The sequence below is a fragment of the Alligator mississippiensis genome, chromosome 5 (assembly GCF_030867095.1).
Source record: "Alligator mississippiensis isolate rAllMis1 chromosome 5, rAllMis1, whole genome shotgun sequence".
Classification (NCBI taxonomy): domain Eukaryota; kingdom Metazoa; phylum Chordata; order Crocodylia; family Alligatoridae; genus Alligator; species Alligator mississippiensis.
This window is the reverse complement of record NC_081828.1, coordinates 168401786-168419760: the sequence shown is the minus strand read 5'-3', so window position 1 is coordinate 168419760 and position 17975 is coordinate 168401786. Positions and strand designations below refer to the sequence as shown.

General features: G+C 39.4%; 1 protein-coding gene across 7 annotated transcripts in view; it reads left to right on the top strand.

Moving 5' to 3' along the window:
* PHF14 (PHD finger protein 14) overlaps nucleotides 1-17975 on the top strand; it is a 312624-nt gene that overhangs the window by 77716 nt on the left and 216933 nt on the right. For all 7 annotated transcript variants that reach the window (XM_059728970.1, XM_014603199.3, XM_014603196.3 and 4 more), the window contains exons 6-8: nucleotides 3437-3548; nucleotides 7472-7609; nucleotides 11843-11989. In XM_059728970.1, the coding sequence (XP_059584953.1) occupies nucleotides 3437-3548; nucleotides 7472-7609; nucleotides 11843-11989 (397 nt within the window). The remainder of the gene's footprint in view (nucleotides 1-3436; nucleotides 3549-7471; nucleotides 7610-11842; nucleotides 11990-17975) is intronic.

Here is a 17975-nt window from a genome sequence, read left to right as displayed (position 1 = left end):
TAGGACCCAATAAGTCAGAATTGATGTCTAAAACTCTTTAAGGAAGCAAAAGATTTTGGAAGTTTTTATATCAGATTAAGATGCGTTGCTTAAAAAGAAGGCTGTTGTTTGCTGCAATAGTTCTGTTTTGGAATCGACTTAAGGTAGGTACTTAGCAGAATACATTATAGTAGTTCAGACTTGTTAGACAGAGGCATGTAAAAGTTGATAGTAAGGGTCCACAGTTTAGAGCCTGTCACACTGATGCAGATAGAAAATTGTCCTGTGCATCTCTGCTGTATTATGTTCTAGCAGGTGGGTGTCACAGTACATTATGAATTTGTCTGACAATTACTGATATAGCCCTTCAGTCAGACAGCCTGACAGCATTACCATAGCCTCAGGTTATGCTATATTTGAGTCACTGCCAGATACTAAGAATGTCTTCACTGTAGTGAATGTGGCTTGTGTAGATCTATATAAGTTAGCTTAACAATAGTTAACCTGGGTGCTACTGCCTATGTAGCAAAAGTTCAGTATAGGCTTGCGAAGCCTGTCTGAGAAGCTGGCTGAAGTTTCTGGCATTTAGTCTGAGCTGAACTTTATTGCTCTGATTATACTGTTGGCATCAGTATCCAAACTTGTTAGTTCAGTGCTCATGTGAGTCAGTCTGTGATTGCCACGGGGCATTTTTACACATGTTCCTGATGCAGCGCTGGGCACTTTTAATTAGCAAGCTGTGTTGGATGCAGGTGTATAAGCAGTGCAGCATGCATCAGTGCTGAGAAAATGATAGCGTTGTGCTTTGAACTAGAGCACATTGAATGTGTTTTGGTTCAAAGCACACTGCCTGCCATTTTCTCAGTGCTGACGTGTGCTGCCCTGCTTATACACCTGCACCTGATGCAACACCAGGTGCATCAGTTATGTGCTCCAGCAGACTCAGTTAATCAAGTCTTTTCTGATGCGCTGGATTTCCAGCTCACATGGGTCAGTCTGTGATTTGCCATGTAAGTCCCTCAAGGCTCCCAGTATAAAGCAGGGGCAGACACAATTGTGCCTTAAATCCTGCTTCTCTGGAGGCCTACTTAAGGCCTGGAAGAGGTGCTGCATACATGTTCAAATGATCTGGAAGAATGCTCCCTGTTTTGTCTCTTTTTTTTTTTTTTTTTTACCAGTAGAAAACCTTACATAGAGATGTCTAAACAGATATTTGAATTTGGAGTCCTTGGAGAGCAGAGAGCTTGCAGTGCTGATGTTGTGCATCCTGAGGGCCCCTGCGCATGCATCTCCTCATGCTTTCTAGGCTCCCTTAGTCTGGTTAGGGACTATGAAAGAAAAAGACCCAGACTGCTCAGGATCAGTCTGTCTCCCTGCAGCATAGTGCAGGGATTGTGAAGGTGGTGTGTTCTGTTGCTAGCTCAGCTGGAGCGGTAGAATCTAGTGAGTAACACACCCTGGAGGTGTGGGGGTGTGGGAGCAAAACACCCTGGGATACTGGAAGACTGTGCTGTGGCTTGTCTCAGGAGAGAACACATATAGACATTCACTCTCCTGGGAGTGATTTAATTCTGGTTGTTCTTGGGTTATTTTTCTCCTCAACTAGCTTCTTTTGCTCTGGGAGAAATATCCTGAACACGTGTACATGCAGGACTTCTCCTGTTAAACCAGTCATTCTCCCAAGAGAAAGAATGTCTGTATGGGACGCAGAATTCTTTCTTGTGGCATTTGTCACTTTAACCTGATGAACGAGGTGTGTGCCCTGCCTCTGGTAGTTCGGTGTTTAGAAAAAATCAGCTCTTAGCTTTCACTTGATGTTTGACTACAGAAAAGTAATAGACAAATTCTTTTGTTGCAGAGAATTTAGAAATACCACAACAAGTTGGAATGTTTTAAACAGCATGGCTTCCATTTGAAAGCTCTAGATTTATCTTGCAAATCATGTTTGCACTCCTAACAGTGCTAACACTGCATGGTACCTACCAGCACCCCTGGAAGGGTCTCAAGGCACCCTAGGGTGCTGTGGCACCTTTGTTGAGTATCATTAGCTTAGAAACAGGATTTCAGTGTTTGACAGTTGAGGGTTCAAACCAACTGTTCTGATCTCCCAGGGGACAACATGTCCCAGCCACCAAGCAATAGGCTATTTTGGGATTGAGTCGCCCTCTATCTGTTCTCTTGTTTTTTGTTGGTTTTTCCACTTTGTAATAAAAGAATTCAAGATTTGCTGAGGTAAAGAGAGGGGAGTATTATTTTAACTTAGTAATTAGGGCATTCATATAAGAGCTGAGATCTGGATTTTGATCTCTCTCTCCCCAGGACTGTTTAATGTAAAACTAAATTCTTGAATTGTAGGAAACCATCATGTGCCATTTATATAATAATACCATACTTACCCAGATCCAAGATGTTTTAAAATATAAGATGATTCTCTGCATGTAAAATTATAATTTTGTTATGGGTTTCCATATATAGAATCTAATTATTGGAGGATTGTCTTAAATTCACACCCCACTGCTGTGGCAGGAGTGAGGGGCCAGAGCCCTGTTGTTTGAGGGTAAAATACTTCATCTTGGATTTGGGTGAATATGGTGTATGTGAAATAATTTTCACTATATTCCTTTAATAGTCCGTATCAGGAAAGGTGTTCTATACTTTAATAAAAGATGTGATAAGTTGGAATGTACCAGCTCTGAGAATACAGTTTCCTCTTGAATATAAATATTTCTTGCAATTTGATATAATTTTATTAAAAAAAAATATATATATATATATATGTTTTCTGGGTCTTGTTCATTAAGCATGGTTTTCTAAAATTCAGATAACTTTAGGCTTAGTACTTCTACTTTCTCCTCCCACTAATTCTCCCTTTCATAAAGGAATAGGACCTCTGAGCCCTGGGATGTGTGTTATGTCTGTTTCATTTGTAGCAAATTGAGTAAAAATATACTATGTGGTGTTTCCTGTATCATTATTTGCTCAGTATTGTTGTTCTTGGGTCAGCAAATTTTGGGTGCCATTCATTGGAGGAAGGGAAGAGGAAGATAGGGTCCCTGTTGGTACTTTGAATACCTGATAAAATAACCTCTGTTTCTTTTTTTTTTTTTCTCTTTTTCTTTCATAGTTCCTTTCCTACACTGCTTACCAGAGTCAGCCTAAAAATTGTGCAGTGTTTGAAGTGAACAGAATTAGAGAGAGGGGGCAAGATTTATTTTACTTAGCCAAACAATGAATGAAAGACAATGTTGCCAGGATTTGTGTGAAGCGGTCAAAAAAAAATCGATAGGAGAGAAGTGCATGAGTGCACAATACACCTCTACCTCTTGCTTGCCTTATGGGTAAAATGTGGATGGTATTTTCACTTCCTTCTAAAGCTGGGAGCTGTAAATGAGGAGCATAGTGTAAGAGCAAAGCATTGTTGATATTTGTGATAGCCAAATTTTATCTGCTGTTGTAGGTGGGTCCATATCGTTTGTGCCCTCTATGTTCCAGGAGTGGCATTTGGAGACATTGACAAACTGCGGCCAGTAACACTGACAGAAATGAACTATTCTAAATATGGTGCCAAGGTAAGATTAGAAAAGATATACTATGCATGGATAATTGTTCTTTCTTTACATATGATATCACATATTATATTTTCTTGCTTTTTGTAATTCCATTGTTACAAATATAGTGGAATCCAGGACGAGAAATGCAATAAGTTAGTTGTGTGTTGCTGCCTTTCTTCCCCTTCCTTCCTCCTCTTACTTTTCACTTGCTTGCCCCAGTTTCCTTGTTCTTTCTGAATATGCTAATTGCCTTTTTTAAAAATGTTTGTTTGTGGCAGTCTGCCAACATGTGAATGTAAGGAAAAGAGGTTTGTATGGGAATCAGAATAGTGAAATGGAAAATGATGCGTAAGAAGAAAGGGGACAGATGTACATTCAGTAAGAACTATTTTAGGTTCTCTGGAATCCTAAATTAACAATGAATTTTCAAAAGGATTGCTGCAAAGCACATTTTAGACAAAAATTGAAGGACATCAGGGCCCCACCTTGAACTGAACAACAGCCCCTTTTTTCTAAAATAGACTTTTATGTGAAATGTAATTGTTCTTAGTCCAGTTCATAAGTGAGCACATGTGCAAATCACACAATGTACCATCACAATTGGCATAAAATGGTACTCAGCAGATAACAAAGAATTGCTATGTAGATGGCCTATTCTTTTTCTTACACTTGGGGAAGATTGTGGTGCTGCTGCTGTCTTTTCAGTGTTACATATGGAGATATTCTCAAGTGTCAGGTAACCTTTCACAAACAGGAACTTAAACCCCCCCCCCCCCCCCCCCAAACACCCCCTCCAACGTTTTGTGGTAGGCTGATATACAAAATTGTTTTATGTATTATGAGTGGTTCTCTAATGAGCTTACGGGGACCTGATTAACAAGAACAGACGTAGGAATTTGGGCATGTTCTAAGGGTATAAAAAGGACCATAGAATTAAGTAGTCCAGAGTTATTAGCATTGTTATTGACTTAAAGCAGTGCAGTATATTGATAGGATGGAATATTAACTATAGTACAAATATTTTTTGGGTCTCGCATGCAAATTCTGATATGGGTAATTTATATTTTGCCAAAGTTTCCTTTGCAGCTTCAGTAAATCACATGTTAAATGTATTGCCTAAGCATACTCTGTCAATCTTTGACTGTATCAGTGTGCCTGCTGGGCATGGGTCCCTGTATTTCTTGTAGTTCTACTGCCATGGAATGTACCATGGAATTTTTTCTTTAACTTCTCAGTAAAGCTCTTCAGTCTGTTCTTAGTCACTTTATTATTGCAGTGGAATTACTCTATAACAACAAGTGTGTTACTCTAACAATTTTAGAGAGTAACATATAACTCTATGTTGTTATAGAGTGACATATGTCACTCTATAACAACAAATATAAGGCAGTTTCAGGTGAAGTAATTCCTACCTCATCTGAATAAGTCCTAAAGTTGCTGAAACTGTTGGATAATTTTCTAAATGAGTTATTGGACTTCATATGATTTTATTGTGATTTTATTAGTTCTTCTGATTCTAAAATGGCAAAATACTTGGTCCCCATATAGTTATTTGTTGGAAATGTAGTGCATCAATTTTCCCCTTAATTTGGAAAGGTATACTTAGTCACAAAGCAAAGTGACATGAGTATAATTTTGAACTTACCAAGGCAAGGATACAGAAAAAAATAGCATTCCTGGAAAATTCCATTTGATAGATAACGAGTTTGTGTTCTACAAACTCATTTCTGTCTACATATTGCTGTAGAAGTTGTGTAAGATGATGTATTTTAAGTAGCTCTTTGTAATACCTGGGCATGAGATTTTGAGTTATAGTTTAAAAAAAAAATCCTGACATTAATTTTAAATCAGACTAGCTTGTTCATCTCCCATCTGTCATGTCTTACTCTTCCCTCTGTGTACCTAGTGTAGTCTAATTTTAAATGACTGCAGTGATCAAGGCTTTCATCATTTATTGTAGAAGACTATTTTGCAATGTTTGGGAACTTTTTCTTATGCTTAAGCTAAATTTCTTTTCCTCCATTTCATTGACAAAGATGACATGATCTTGAAGATTCAGTTGATGACAATCATAAACCTTTCTGCAGGGACCCCACAGAGTCCCCAAGTTTGTCTTCACTGTACTTCCACTTGCCTCCAGGAACATACTGAGGTTGCCCTGGGATACCTTCCTACCCCAGCAAGCCTCAGCTTTGCTTCCTTAATACCAAACCCTGCAGGTGGTGAGGAACTTTCTGCTAGCTCCAGGTGGCCACCCTTTTGGGTTATGAAAGAAATTATAGGTCCCCCTTCCTGTGGAAAAGATTAGCCTGGAGTTCCTCTTGCCCACAAACCACTCCTACAGGCAGGCAGTAAGGAGACAAAACCGCAAAAGCATTTATTTCATAGGATAAAAGATTTTCACAAGAAAAATTCACTATATATTTGGAGCCAGAAAAGCAAAAGAAGTAAAATTTCTTATCCTCTCATCTAGCTATATCTTATCTTCTAAGAGATGTTCCAGTATTTCCAGAATTCAGCTTTCCTGCAGATTCTGCCAGCTCTGACTGCTGGGGTCATTGAGCCCCCAAAGCTTGAGATTCAAAGAGCTCTATTCTATCCTAACTAGCTTTTAACCTGCAAGCCAGCACCCTCATCAGCATTATTCTAATTGTCCACGAATCGTCAGAACTCTTCAAGTTTCTGGCCTCCCTGGCTACCTGGCATTCCTCTGGCAGGATAGGCCATCCTCTCAGATGCCTTTGCTTATAGAGGTTGATTACAGGCAGGCAGTGCTTTGGGACCTGTCTCTCTGGGTCTGGGAGTGCCAATTCTTCTTGCTGTAGGGTCACAATAGCAAGAGAGATTTAGCATTTCCATCCATTCCCTTTCCTTGACAAGGGGAACCCCCATATCCAAAATCATAAAGATATATACAAGCAGCATAAAATAATCTATACAGTGATAACAGTTACATAAATGGCATAACATGGGCTTTCCAGTGAAACTACACGTGCCATGTGAGTACAGTAAAATGCAAGAAAACATTCCTGCCACCCTGTGAACTTCACCTCCCTCTGCCCCCTCCAAAAACGTAATAGGGTTTATGACAATGACATCTCTGTTTATATCTTTGGGGATACCGCATCTGATCAATATAAACATTTCAAGGAATAGTCTCTGTATTAGTGACTCAAGTCTGTTCATTCTCATGCAAATTGAGACACCAGAAAAATGATTGAGATGAAAAAAAAATAAAGAACCCATACAATGCTTGGTGCTTCGGACAAAAGAATTTCCTTGTTGCAGACTCTAAACATCAGAGGTAGTAATTTACCTTGCTGTCCCTTTATGGGGACATTTTCTGTAAGGCTGTATCAGAAATGAGAGGGCATAACAGAACACCTGCAGGAAGCTATGAAGTATGTGGCCTATCATCTTAATGCTTGTTATTCATTGATCCATGACTTTCATGTATTCTCAGTGCTAATATGTTTCAATTACTGCTTGATAGTTTGAGCACATCCTCACTCCTTATTTGTCATTTAACTAAGAAGATATAGATTTAAATATTTTTTTAACATCACAGTATTCTATAGAACACTGCTTGCTTATTTTTTCTTCTCTGAATTTTCTCTAGTTTGCGGGAGGTAATCAGTAACTCAACATTGTCTCAAACAAGTTTAGGTCCTTGATGTGTTGACAGTGCAGTATGCATCAAGTACTGTTTCTATTAAATAGTTAGGATGAAGAGGAAAGTGGGGCACAGTATCTATTTGAAACTTACCTCTACATACCTCATAAGACTAAACTCATCCATCAATAAAATTGAATACAAGTTTTGCCTGTGAAGGAATCATCTACATTATGTTTGCTTTATGCCAAATAGCAAGTAAAATTATATTTGAGATCTTTACTGTACTGTTTACTCTGTACTTAAGTTTAGCTTTGTTTTGCTCTAGGAATGCAGTTTCTGTGAAGATCCTCGCTTTGCCAGAACTGGTGTTTGTATTAGTTGTGATGCTGGGATGTGTAGAGCTTATTTTCATGTGACTTGTGCTCAGAAGGAAGGATTGTTGTCAGAAGCAGCAGCAGAGGAGGTAGGTTTATGTTGCACCTGTTATGGAAAAATATAAAATGTAAGTGTCATAACAAAAGCTTAGGTGGGAAATTTAAAACTGTGCATTATTTTGGTTTCCAGGGGCTGATGCAGGGTTATCAACCCAGTAATTTTAGTGACAACCATCCTTTTTAATGACACACATCTTTACTAATATGTTTTACATAATATAAATATAATACTGCCAGCTGCTTTAAGCCTTAAGAAGGTTGCAATTTAAATTTAAGGCTATAATACCAGAAAGTTTTAGATGTCAGTAAATTTGCAGGTTGTCAGTAAAAAAATAAAAATAAAAAAAATTCTTGGGTTGGCTGCCCCGACTGACATGACCAACCGCAGATGCTATCCCCACTCTAGTCTACCCCCCAGCAGAGGCATATCAAGCCTTTTCAGTGTCTGGGGATGGCAGGGTGATCACTGAAGTGTGAGCGGGGGAAGGAGAGAGGAAGAGAGGATTTTTACCTGCCAGGGGTCTCCATTCTTTACTCCAAAGGCAGCTGCAGATGCTGCCATAACAGCAGGAACTTATGCTGCTGCTGCTGAGCCAGAGGCAGCAGTACAGGCTCTCTGAGAGCTGCTTCTGGTGTCCTATTCTCAAAGTCTTCCAGGTTAGTGGGGGGTGTCACTCCACACGCCGCTCCCCCTACTCCCTAGATACCCTATGCGCCTTGTGACTGTGCAGGGCTTTTAGGGCTGGGCATCCATAGCTGGCAGCTATGTTCAGGTCATACCTTTTTCTCCCTGTACTTTTTTAATGCAAATGACTGTTAGAGATGTGGGATGGAAAATGGGACCCAGTGGCAGCACATGGCTCATGCTGGGGGAAGTGTCAATGCTGGCTCCATTGAGCTGCAGAGTGCTGAGAAGAGTTCCATGCAGGGTGCTGGGTTGCCTTCAGACATCAAGTGGTGCTGCTATGCTCTGTCGTTTCACATTGCCTACGTTTTTTCCCCTGGGACAGAGCTTAAAGCTCCAGTGGCTCTGGGTGTTCATGGAAGGCTGTTATTTTTTTATTTTTTCATTTTTGTATTTTTTTAACAGATTTTCATGGACAGGTGTTTTTAGGATGTTATCTTGTGGTGTCCATAAATTTACTGTCATTTGGTAACCCTGGTCTGATGAGCATTTATTTTAAGATGCTGCTATGAGAATATAAGTGAGAGGCTTTTTTGGTAGTGTGAGAGTATCACTAGACATTTTGCCAGTTTTCTTCTGTTTAGTTTGACCAGGAAAAAGTTTCAATCTGTCAAGGTCCTGATTTTAGGCTTGACGTCTAGCTATGGTTTTAAAGAAACCATACACCAGTTGAGGCAGGGGAAATCCATTTGTCTATCTTTTTCATTTTGCCCCTCTCTTTCTGGAAATGCGTCTGTCAGGGAGGAGAGAGTTTGACAGTTTCACTGCAATTTGGAAGTCCCCCCTGCTTTGTTGAATTTTCCAGTTTCAGCCAGATTCTATCCCTTTGTTTAAATGATATAAACAGCATCAAGCTGGGCCTGAGAATCTGACCATGTTTCTATTCTAATATTTTGTGTATAAGTTTTTTAGTGTAATATTTATAAGTGGCTAATTTTCATTGCCATGTAGTGATTTCTAACTTTCCTTTAGACTCTACTTTTCTAAATTAGCAATAATTTCATCCAGTTAAGGTACTGAAACTCCATTTTCTCAACACGCATTTATTCTTATTAGTTTTCTTCTTAATAATATGAACTAAGCAGTCCATATGACAATATTCTGCTCTATGATTTGTTCATTTGAAATATTTTTTTCTGTCGAGTGTTCTGACCATAGTTTTGATATAGCAGTTCACATTCTTATTTATATAATATACACAACAGAAAATAAATTATGTATGAATGAGTGAGAAGTACACATGCATATACAGGCCTCTTTGCCATTCATTATCTACAATGGAATCTCTGCTTTTTATTTTTGGAAGAGCTGACCACTCAGACCATAATTTGCTTTCCATCAGAACTATTCACTAAAATAACTGGTTCCTGCAAGATGATGTTCTGGAAAGATAAATACTGTGCTTTGAGCTAATATGTGTTGAGACTAATGGACTGGGTTTAACATTAAAGAAGCCAATTGTGTGAATTCCCACCAGTTGTATGCCTTTGGCATTTTTTTCACATAAAAAAATAGTATGTCTTTAAATAGCTAATTATAAACAAGTATACTTTGTTGAGGTTAATCTGAGAGAGCTGTTAATTTAAATTTCTGTGGAGGAAAACTGTGTTACTTATTATCCTACCTCTGAAATCTAAATATACAGATATATACATTTAAAACAAAGTAAAATATTATATTTGTCTGTAATGACTAAGTAGGTGTTTCCTGACAGGCAAGAATAGTATTTTGTTTGTTTACTATTGTAGAAATGGAGAATTAGCAAGGGTGTGTGGGGGGCAGAGGCAGACAGGTATGGGATCTAGTGCCAGATTTAGTATAAACTACAGTGACAAGTTTCTACCTTCAAAATAGCCTGGGAATGAAAGACTTTAGCATAAACTGTGAAGTTGCAGTCCATCTTGGTTTCAGCCAGTCTTAGTCTGCTCTTGCACTTTTCAGGCACTTAAGCCAGACAAAAAACATTTGAAGAAATCGAGAGAAAAATGAAACAAATAAAAATAAGTTATTTCCTTATAACTATAGCAAAGCATTACGTATAGATTTTTACATAATGCCACTTTTCTTGGGAATATCAGTATCTGGGTAGTGATCATCTTCTGTTCAGTATTTCTTCAGGAGAAATTTTATAGAGAGATTGTGCGTGCATGCATGCACGTGTGTGTGAAAGAAATATAGTTAAGGGTTTCCTTACAGGACTTTTTTTGAAATGATCAAATATTCTATTAAGCAGTTTGGGCACCAGAGTAGTCAATGGTTCTTGGAATTGATCAAACAGCAAGTAAGAACACTTCAGAAGGAAAGAAGATGGTTTTTACATCAATCTTTAGTATTTAAAATATACCGGTAAACATATTTTTATGAATTGCTTCAAGGGAAAAAAATCTGACATTAGATCTGAATGCCTAATCTTCATCAATTTCAGTACAGGAAATTGACTCCATTTTCTAATCCCATCTTTATGACTAGTGAAATCATAATGCCATAAATGCTTTTTTGTGTGCTGCTTTATGTTGCTGTTTGAATTGCCGATAAAGCCTTTTGCATAGAAGATTGTTCCGTTTTCCTCTCGTTAACTTGCAGAATTGTGGAACAGTGAAGTGCCTTGAATGTTGGTAATCAAGACTCATAGCAGAGATGATATCTTTTATTAAACCAACAAGATTTTTGCAAAAAAATTCTTTAATTAAGATTTTTTTGGTGAAAATTTTGTTGGTCTAATAAAAGATATCATCTCTACTACAAGTCCTGATTGCCTTTTCCTCTAAACCAATACAGCTACAACCTGGATACGTGACACATTGAATGTTGGTAGGATCTTTCTCAGTGCTCTGTAACTGTGAGGATTTAAACAACTTTTAAAAAATTGCATATGCAGTGACCATGTTCCTAGAATAAATTTTGTATAGAATTGATATTTGAATAGTATTTTAATTTTTTTTCACCTAAACTATCAATTTGAGAGTATTTTATCTAAATAAGTCTGTCTTTTTAAAGTTAAACTTTTGAAGTTGACATTGACTTTTTAAAAACTGAGCAATCATTCTTTGTCCCTAGCAGTTTAATAAGCGTACCTTTTCTGTGTGAAAACAAAGTAAAGTTTAAACTATATAGTTTATGAATTTGAGAAGAAAACTAAAATTTTGTAATAAACTGTGGTGTTTCATAAACTGTGGAGTAGTCTAAGGAGGAAGTAATGAGCTTAAATAACAGTTCATTTAAACTAGTGCATCTCTCTCGCCTGCATACTCTTAAACTAATTTAAACCTGGCTTATATCAACTTAATTTGATTCCTTGATAAATTATGTAAAACCAGTATGCCCATTTAAAAATCTGAATGTCTGTATGAGGGTTGCATCAGTTGAATTCAATTGTTAAACAATAAAAGAAAAATTAACACAACTGATTACAAGTTTGTGTAGGCGAGACCTAAAAATACTTATTTCTATGAAACTTATCTACTTGAATATGTGAAATGGTTTGCATGAATGATGGCTATATATTCTATCATACCCTTTTTTTCTAACTAGAATTATTTTCTTTCCCCTCTCATCTCTCTCTTTGTTACTGAAACAGGATATAGCAGATCCTTTTTTTGCTTATTGTAAACAGCATGCAGACAGGCTAGACAGAAAATGGAAACGGAAGAACTATTTGGCTTTACAGTCTTATTGTAAAATGTCCTTACAGGAAAGAGAGAAACAGCTCTCGCCAGAAGCACAGGTACTGTATTAATTCCAGAACTGCACATGTATGAATCTTCCATGTTAAATAAGAAGGGGGAGAGGAGAAGGGTGGAATTGTTGTAATTAAAAATGAAATTTGGAATACACTAGTGGCATATGGTTAATGTGGCAGCAAATTATCTTTAGGTTGTACACTCAAAGAATTAATTCCTCCAAAATGTAATAGTTGAAAGGACTTTCATGTAAGCATCTGAATTAAAATAATCCTGACTAGTTTATTGTAGTAGAACAATTTCTAATTCTCCTTTAATTCTGTAGTATTTTTTAAGGAATCTTAAAATAAAAATTAGAAGAAATAAGTAAAAGCAGGAAGCAGTTAGACATTTTACAATGTGCATGTTAAAGAAAATTCTTCCGTTTTTGTAGGTGGTAGCATAAATACAGTTAAGGTTGCAGAACACTTTCTATGGTAAGCCTGTTTTCACTTGCTGCAGAACTAGGTACAATTGTACTTGTGATTTCCTTACCTAGTATCCAGGTCACGCTGTGGGGCTTGGCTCAAAAATTCAGAAGAAGGAAACTGTCTGGCTCTGTTCTGAGGTGGGGATGGGAGAGGCAGATTGCTGGCAGAGGGACAGCTGAGATAAACTGCAGGGGAGAGTAGGGATGTTTGGGGAAAGAGAGAAGCTAGAGACATACGTAATAGTCACACACATTCGGAGCCTGTAACCACTGGAAAACAGTGCCTCATAATCTGGAATAGAATCTAAGATCCTGAGCCTTAATACTGTATGTTTTCAACTGCAAGTTGACCAGCATGTGTTAAGTCAGCCCTATGTTTTTTGATACAATTTTAGGAAAAAGGTTTTTTGTTTTTTCCTCCAAATATAAATCATTAACTGCAGATAGTCGTGAAGTCCTGTTGTTCTTGCAAAATCCCACAAGTGTCAGTTAACTGGGGGAAGAACCGAAAGGGATCAATATCAATTCCGGATCTGTGTGGTGTTGGCAATCTGGATCACCGAAACATTGTGGCCCTTCCGTGCATGAGCCGAACCATTGTTGCTACCATCATAGCAGAGAAGATGACCCTGTACAGCATCTTTAGGGCCAGGCAGTGTGCCATGCAGGGTCATCTCCTTTGTATAGTATAGTTCCAGTTATAGGTTGACATCCCTTTGAGTGTGATCTTTATGTCCCTCTTTGGGAAATAAGTCTACTTAGAATCGGCAAAATGGTATTTACTGTGTTGAGTAGCAAATTGCTATGAAGCTCACTGGTAAAATGGTAAAGTGGTATTTTTTTGGTGGGTTGAAGTAATGAGTATCAACCTACTACACCTATGAGTAGCTTCATGAGCAAAGTTGATGCAAATCTGTATCTGAAGATCCTTGTGGGAACTGGTATACCTTTCATGTGATAAAGCTTCTGGGTTTTTTTAGTTGTTTTCTAAAGACCTAGGAAATTATACTGAAGTCAAGCCCTCAAAAACTAGGATATGTCAGAATTCATGTTCCTTGTTCAGTCTTAATTTGGCTGCATTGTACATGTACAGTGTAATCCAGTGTTTAATTACATGATTCCACATGGTATTTTTGGGTGCATCACATCACGCAGTCCATAGGGTGGGCTCTGATTTAGGAATGAATAAGGGCTGCAGAAGTTGGAAAAAGTTTAATGAGTGAGGTTGGATTGCAGGGAGAAAAAGGATGGTTTTATTGTTAAGGCAGTGAATGCTATCCTGAGAAATTGGATTCAGCACCTGTCTTTCCCACAGTGTTTCTATCTGAAGTTTGGTGGGCAAATCATTAAAACTGAACTTTTCTTAGCTGGTCATTAATTGTGTTTTCCTGACATTTTCATTCAGATTTGCAGAAGAGCTGAGTACCAACAAGCGTGCTTGAAGTCAACAGGAGTGATTCACTATATAAGTAGCCAAAAGTGCTTGACTTTTCAGAATAATTAGCATCAGATACCTTAAGATGGGCAAAATTAGTGGATGCTTTTTGACCTTTTTTATTTAAATTGCTCTGTGCATCAATTGCCTGTCTGTAAAACAGGTTATAAATTTCAGGAGTCTTGAAATAATAAATATACCAGTGCACATGAAACAATCATGTTATGCTGGTGAGTGTCATACAAATTACTTTAAAAAAAATCCTGTATTCCAAATTCATCATTTGGAAGGCATACAGTAAATAGTATTTTGGGGCTAGGGACCATACAGACTGAATGAAGATCATAGAAGTGTATGCTCACTGGGGCACAGGTCCTTTGGAAAAAAAATGGTGTGTGATCATATAATTATGCTAACATGCACACAAGTGAGCAGAATGAAAGTTCAATGGACAGTTTTAATTCTGATACTTCCTAATTTTTGAGTAATAAACTTTAGTTTAACCTTAGTTTTCATTTACTTCAGGGTTTTTAATATAATTTTACATTACTATAAACCAGGGGTGTGCAACTGGCAGCTTGTGAGCCTGCATTGGCAAGTAAAGGGTTAACACCAGCCCACAGACTCCCTGCAAGCTGCCACTGCCTTCATTTTTTTTCTGCTGCTTCAGCAGCCAGGGTCTCTGGGTGGGGCAGGGCAGCATGGCAGGAGGGGGCCAGGAGAGCCCATGCCTGCATAGCAGGAGACCTGCATGGCAGTGGGGTGATGTTGCGTTGCCTGTGCAGCAGAGGGTTTGGAGGCCCTGTTCAGTTGGAGGTCTCTGTGCTCAAATTTGGACAGCCCTACTACAAATAATAGCCTGCAATTTTTGTTATGAATTAAAATGAAATTGCTTTTTAACTTTTTGTAACCCTTTTTAGAAATTTCTAACCCCTTTTAAAAGGAAATGTGTGGCTTTATAAGAACAGATCTTTTGAAACTATTGAATAATTGAAGAAAATCATATTTAATATAGCAAATAGCCATGGGAAGCTTGTGTCAAAACCACTTAGCGATATGCTCAGAACTAAAGGGGTGGGTAGGGCTCACTGGAAGTGTCCACATGTAGAGCTGGTACAGTAGTTAGTGTACTGTAAATTTACTCCCTAGCTTCCTTTAGGTTATTCTCTATGTAGACAAGTTGTAATCCAGTAAAGTTTTTTGGCTACTGTAGTTTTCTTGGTAGATTTTAACTTTAAAACATTTTGAAACTAAGATTATCGAGCTGGGAAAGGAATGAATTTCCTTGACTTATTCCCAGAATCCAAAGACTCAGTCTGCATTGGATATGTATACATTTTTGCACTGATAAAGATGCCCTGATGCAGTACTTCCTTCATTTTCCCCTTCTCCCCCACTGTGGAGTAAATCTAAGAGACATTGTGGTAAATATTATAATAAATGAGAGTTAAGGGACCAAGGCAACAGAAAACAAATCAATCCCCTGTATGTATAACTTCTCACATACATAATTTGATTCCAATTCAGTAACTTTTTAAAAAATTGGCAGTCTTCACTGACTTTCTTCCTACCTATCATTAATTAATACATTTCTAACTGTAGAATGTACCCCTTCTAACTGGTGAAACTATCACATTTGAAGTTGAGGTGTAATAAATATAAATGTATTGATGACATGTTCTTCTGTCACATACATCCCTCCATGTTCAGTGAGCACCTTACTTTCTTTTTAATTCTTTTTACCCACTAACCCATTTGGAACTTGACCACCTCCTTTTTATCCCTCTCTTGGAGGTAATCTTCCCTTCCTTTTCTTGCCTCTCTCTGTCCTCCTCTCACTCTTTAACGTGATCTCTGTGCTTCTGGTTCCTGCTTCCTCTTTTTTCTTTTCTACTGCAGTATCCAGGCAGCTGCAGATGGATCCATTTATTTATTGCAGAGGGTGTTGTGGACTATAGAAAAGGTTTGTGGTGCCAGGTCCTATCTGAAAGCCATGTGTTTGACATGCTCTAGATTTTGATGTACAGAAACTAGGCATGCACCGATAAAGAGTTTTTGGGCCAATGCTGATGGCAGATTATTGACCAGCCATATCAGCTGACACTGATCTGATTGCTGATATGCAGCCTGGCAGTATGGAGAACAACATCCAGCTGGTAAGTCTATTTGGGGGGGAAGGGGCGTGGGGAAGGACAGGGGCATGGGTGGGCAGATTGAGGCCCCCATGGTCAGGGAGGGCTTGGGGCTGGGATGGGGTCCCCACAGTGCCCTGCGCTGCACAGCCAGGGTGGGGTTGGGTGTGGGATGGACCCATGGCATAGCTTGTCCAGAGGGCAAGGGAGGCGGCTCCCACCGCTGCACACCTAGGGGGGAGGCTCTTTCTGGCAGGGAGGCTGGGCTGGGGCTGCTCTTAGGGCAGGGAGGGCAGCGGTGGTGCTGGGAGGGGGGGGGCCTACAGGGTGGGCTATAGCCACCCAAAAATTTGCCATAGCTTCCCCGTAGCCTTTCCTTCCAGTGCTGCCGCCCACCCCGGTCTGCTCCGAGCCCAGCGCAGCCCAACCCTCCTGCTGGGAAGAGGCTGGCGCAGCCCCCAGCCCTGAGCCTGCAGCAGCAGCCTGCCCTTGTCCCACACACAGATCCGGGGGCCACATGGCCCCCATGCCTCCCTCAGGGGTGCATGCAGTGGTGGGAACTGCCCTGTACCCCCTGGACGAGTTGTCTACGGCTGTCTTGTGCCCCACCCTGTCCCAGCTGTGCAGACCCTGCCCCAGCCCCACTCCCTCCTGCATCGTGGGGGCCTTAAATGGTGTCCCCCCACACACCCCTCCCCCATGCCCCTTTCCCCCCAATTTACTGATGGTCTCCAAGCTGCCGAGCTGTCCCTGTGCATGCTGCTGCTGCTGCACACGGCATTTATTGGCGACATTATCGGCCACATCAGCCAAACAAGGCTGCTTGCTAATAATGTCAATTTTCCTTTTATTGGTGCCAATACGATATGGACTGATTTATCGCTATACCTCTGACAGAAACTAATGAGTCTGTGTGCAGAATCAACTGTATCTGTAATGTTACTATCAACAATGATGCATATAATTAAAGATGTGTCTCAAATGTAACCATGTAACCATTTACCTGAATCGAAGATGTCTTTGAATTTAAGATGACTCCCCAGTAATTTGATTTTATACTTAGATAATTATAAATTTGTTATTATTTTTCATGTAGAGAATCTGATTATTGGAGGGTCATCTTAAATTTGTCCCCACAACCACTGCAGTAGGGAAAGTAGCAGGGGAGGGAGGGGTTCACCCCCCCCAGTGCTTGCCCTCCCTGCCAGTTACCCTTCCTGCTGCTTGCTCCTCCCACAGTCTGCCCCCCTCCCGACACTTGTCCTTCTCCCTCATGCCCCCATTCCCTGTGCTGCCTTCCCTTCTACCACCTGCCTGCCACACTTTTGGGTGCCTCTGTTCTGGGTTGTGTGCCTCAATGAGTGGATTCCTGCTGCCTTTTCTGTTTTTTCACTTGTTACTTGATTCTCAAATGAGGCTTTGTTTTCTCCTTGAACAGGGAAAGAGAACCTCATATTGGAGTTGAGTAAATACGGTATATGAATACTGTTGCTTTTCTTTCATGGGTATCTTGTACCATGTGGTGTGGCAATTGGATTAACGCCCTTTAGTCTAGTTTCCTTTTTATACGGGCAGGTACTCAAAAATGCAACTGGTATTCGGCTGGATTTATCCCTTTGAAAGTGTGTATGCCAGTGTCATTTTCTGCCAAAATTGCCACTACACAGTATTCCTGCAGACAGTATTTCTGATTACCTGTTACAACTTGATCTTCTGGGATTGGTCTCCCAGATGGTCACAGATACATAGATGCCATCTGCAATATATTCACCGTGCTTCTATTGTCATTCCTGCTTTTGTTGAAATTGTCTTCGTGGCACATTATTATCAGCTAGTATACTAATTTATAAAGCGGTATGGCACTGTGGAAGGAGTTTTTTATGAAAGAACTGGGCAAAGGTGTCAGTATTTATGCTATGCAATATGTATATCTGTTTTCTGAAGCACAAGCAACAGATTTTATCCACTTGTGAGCATAATACCATTTAACCTAG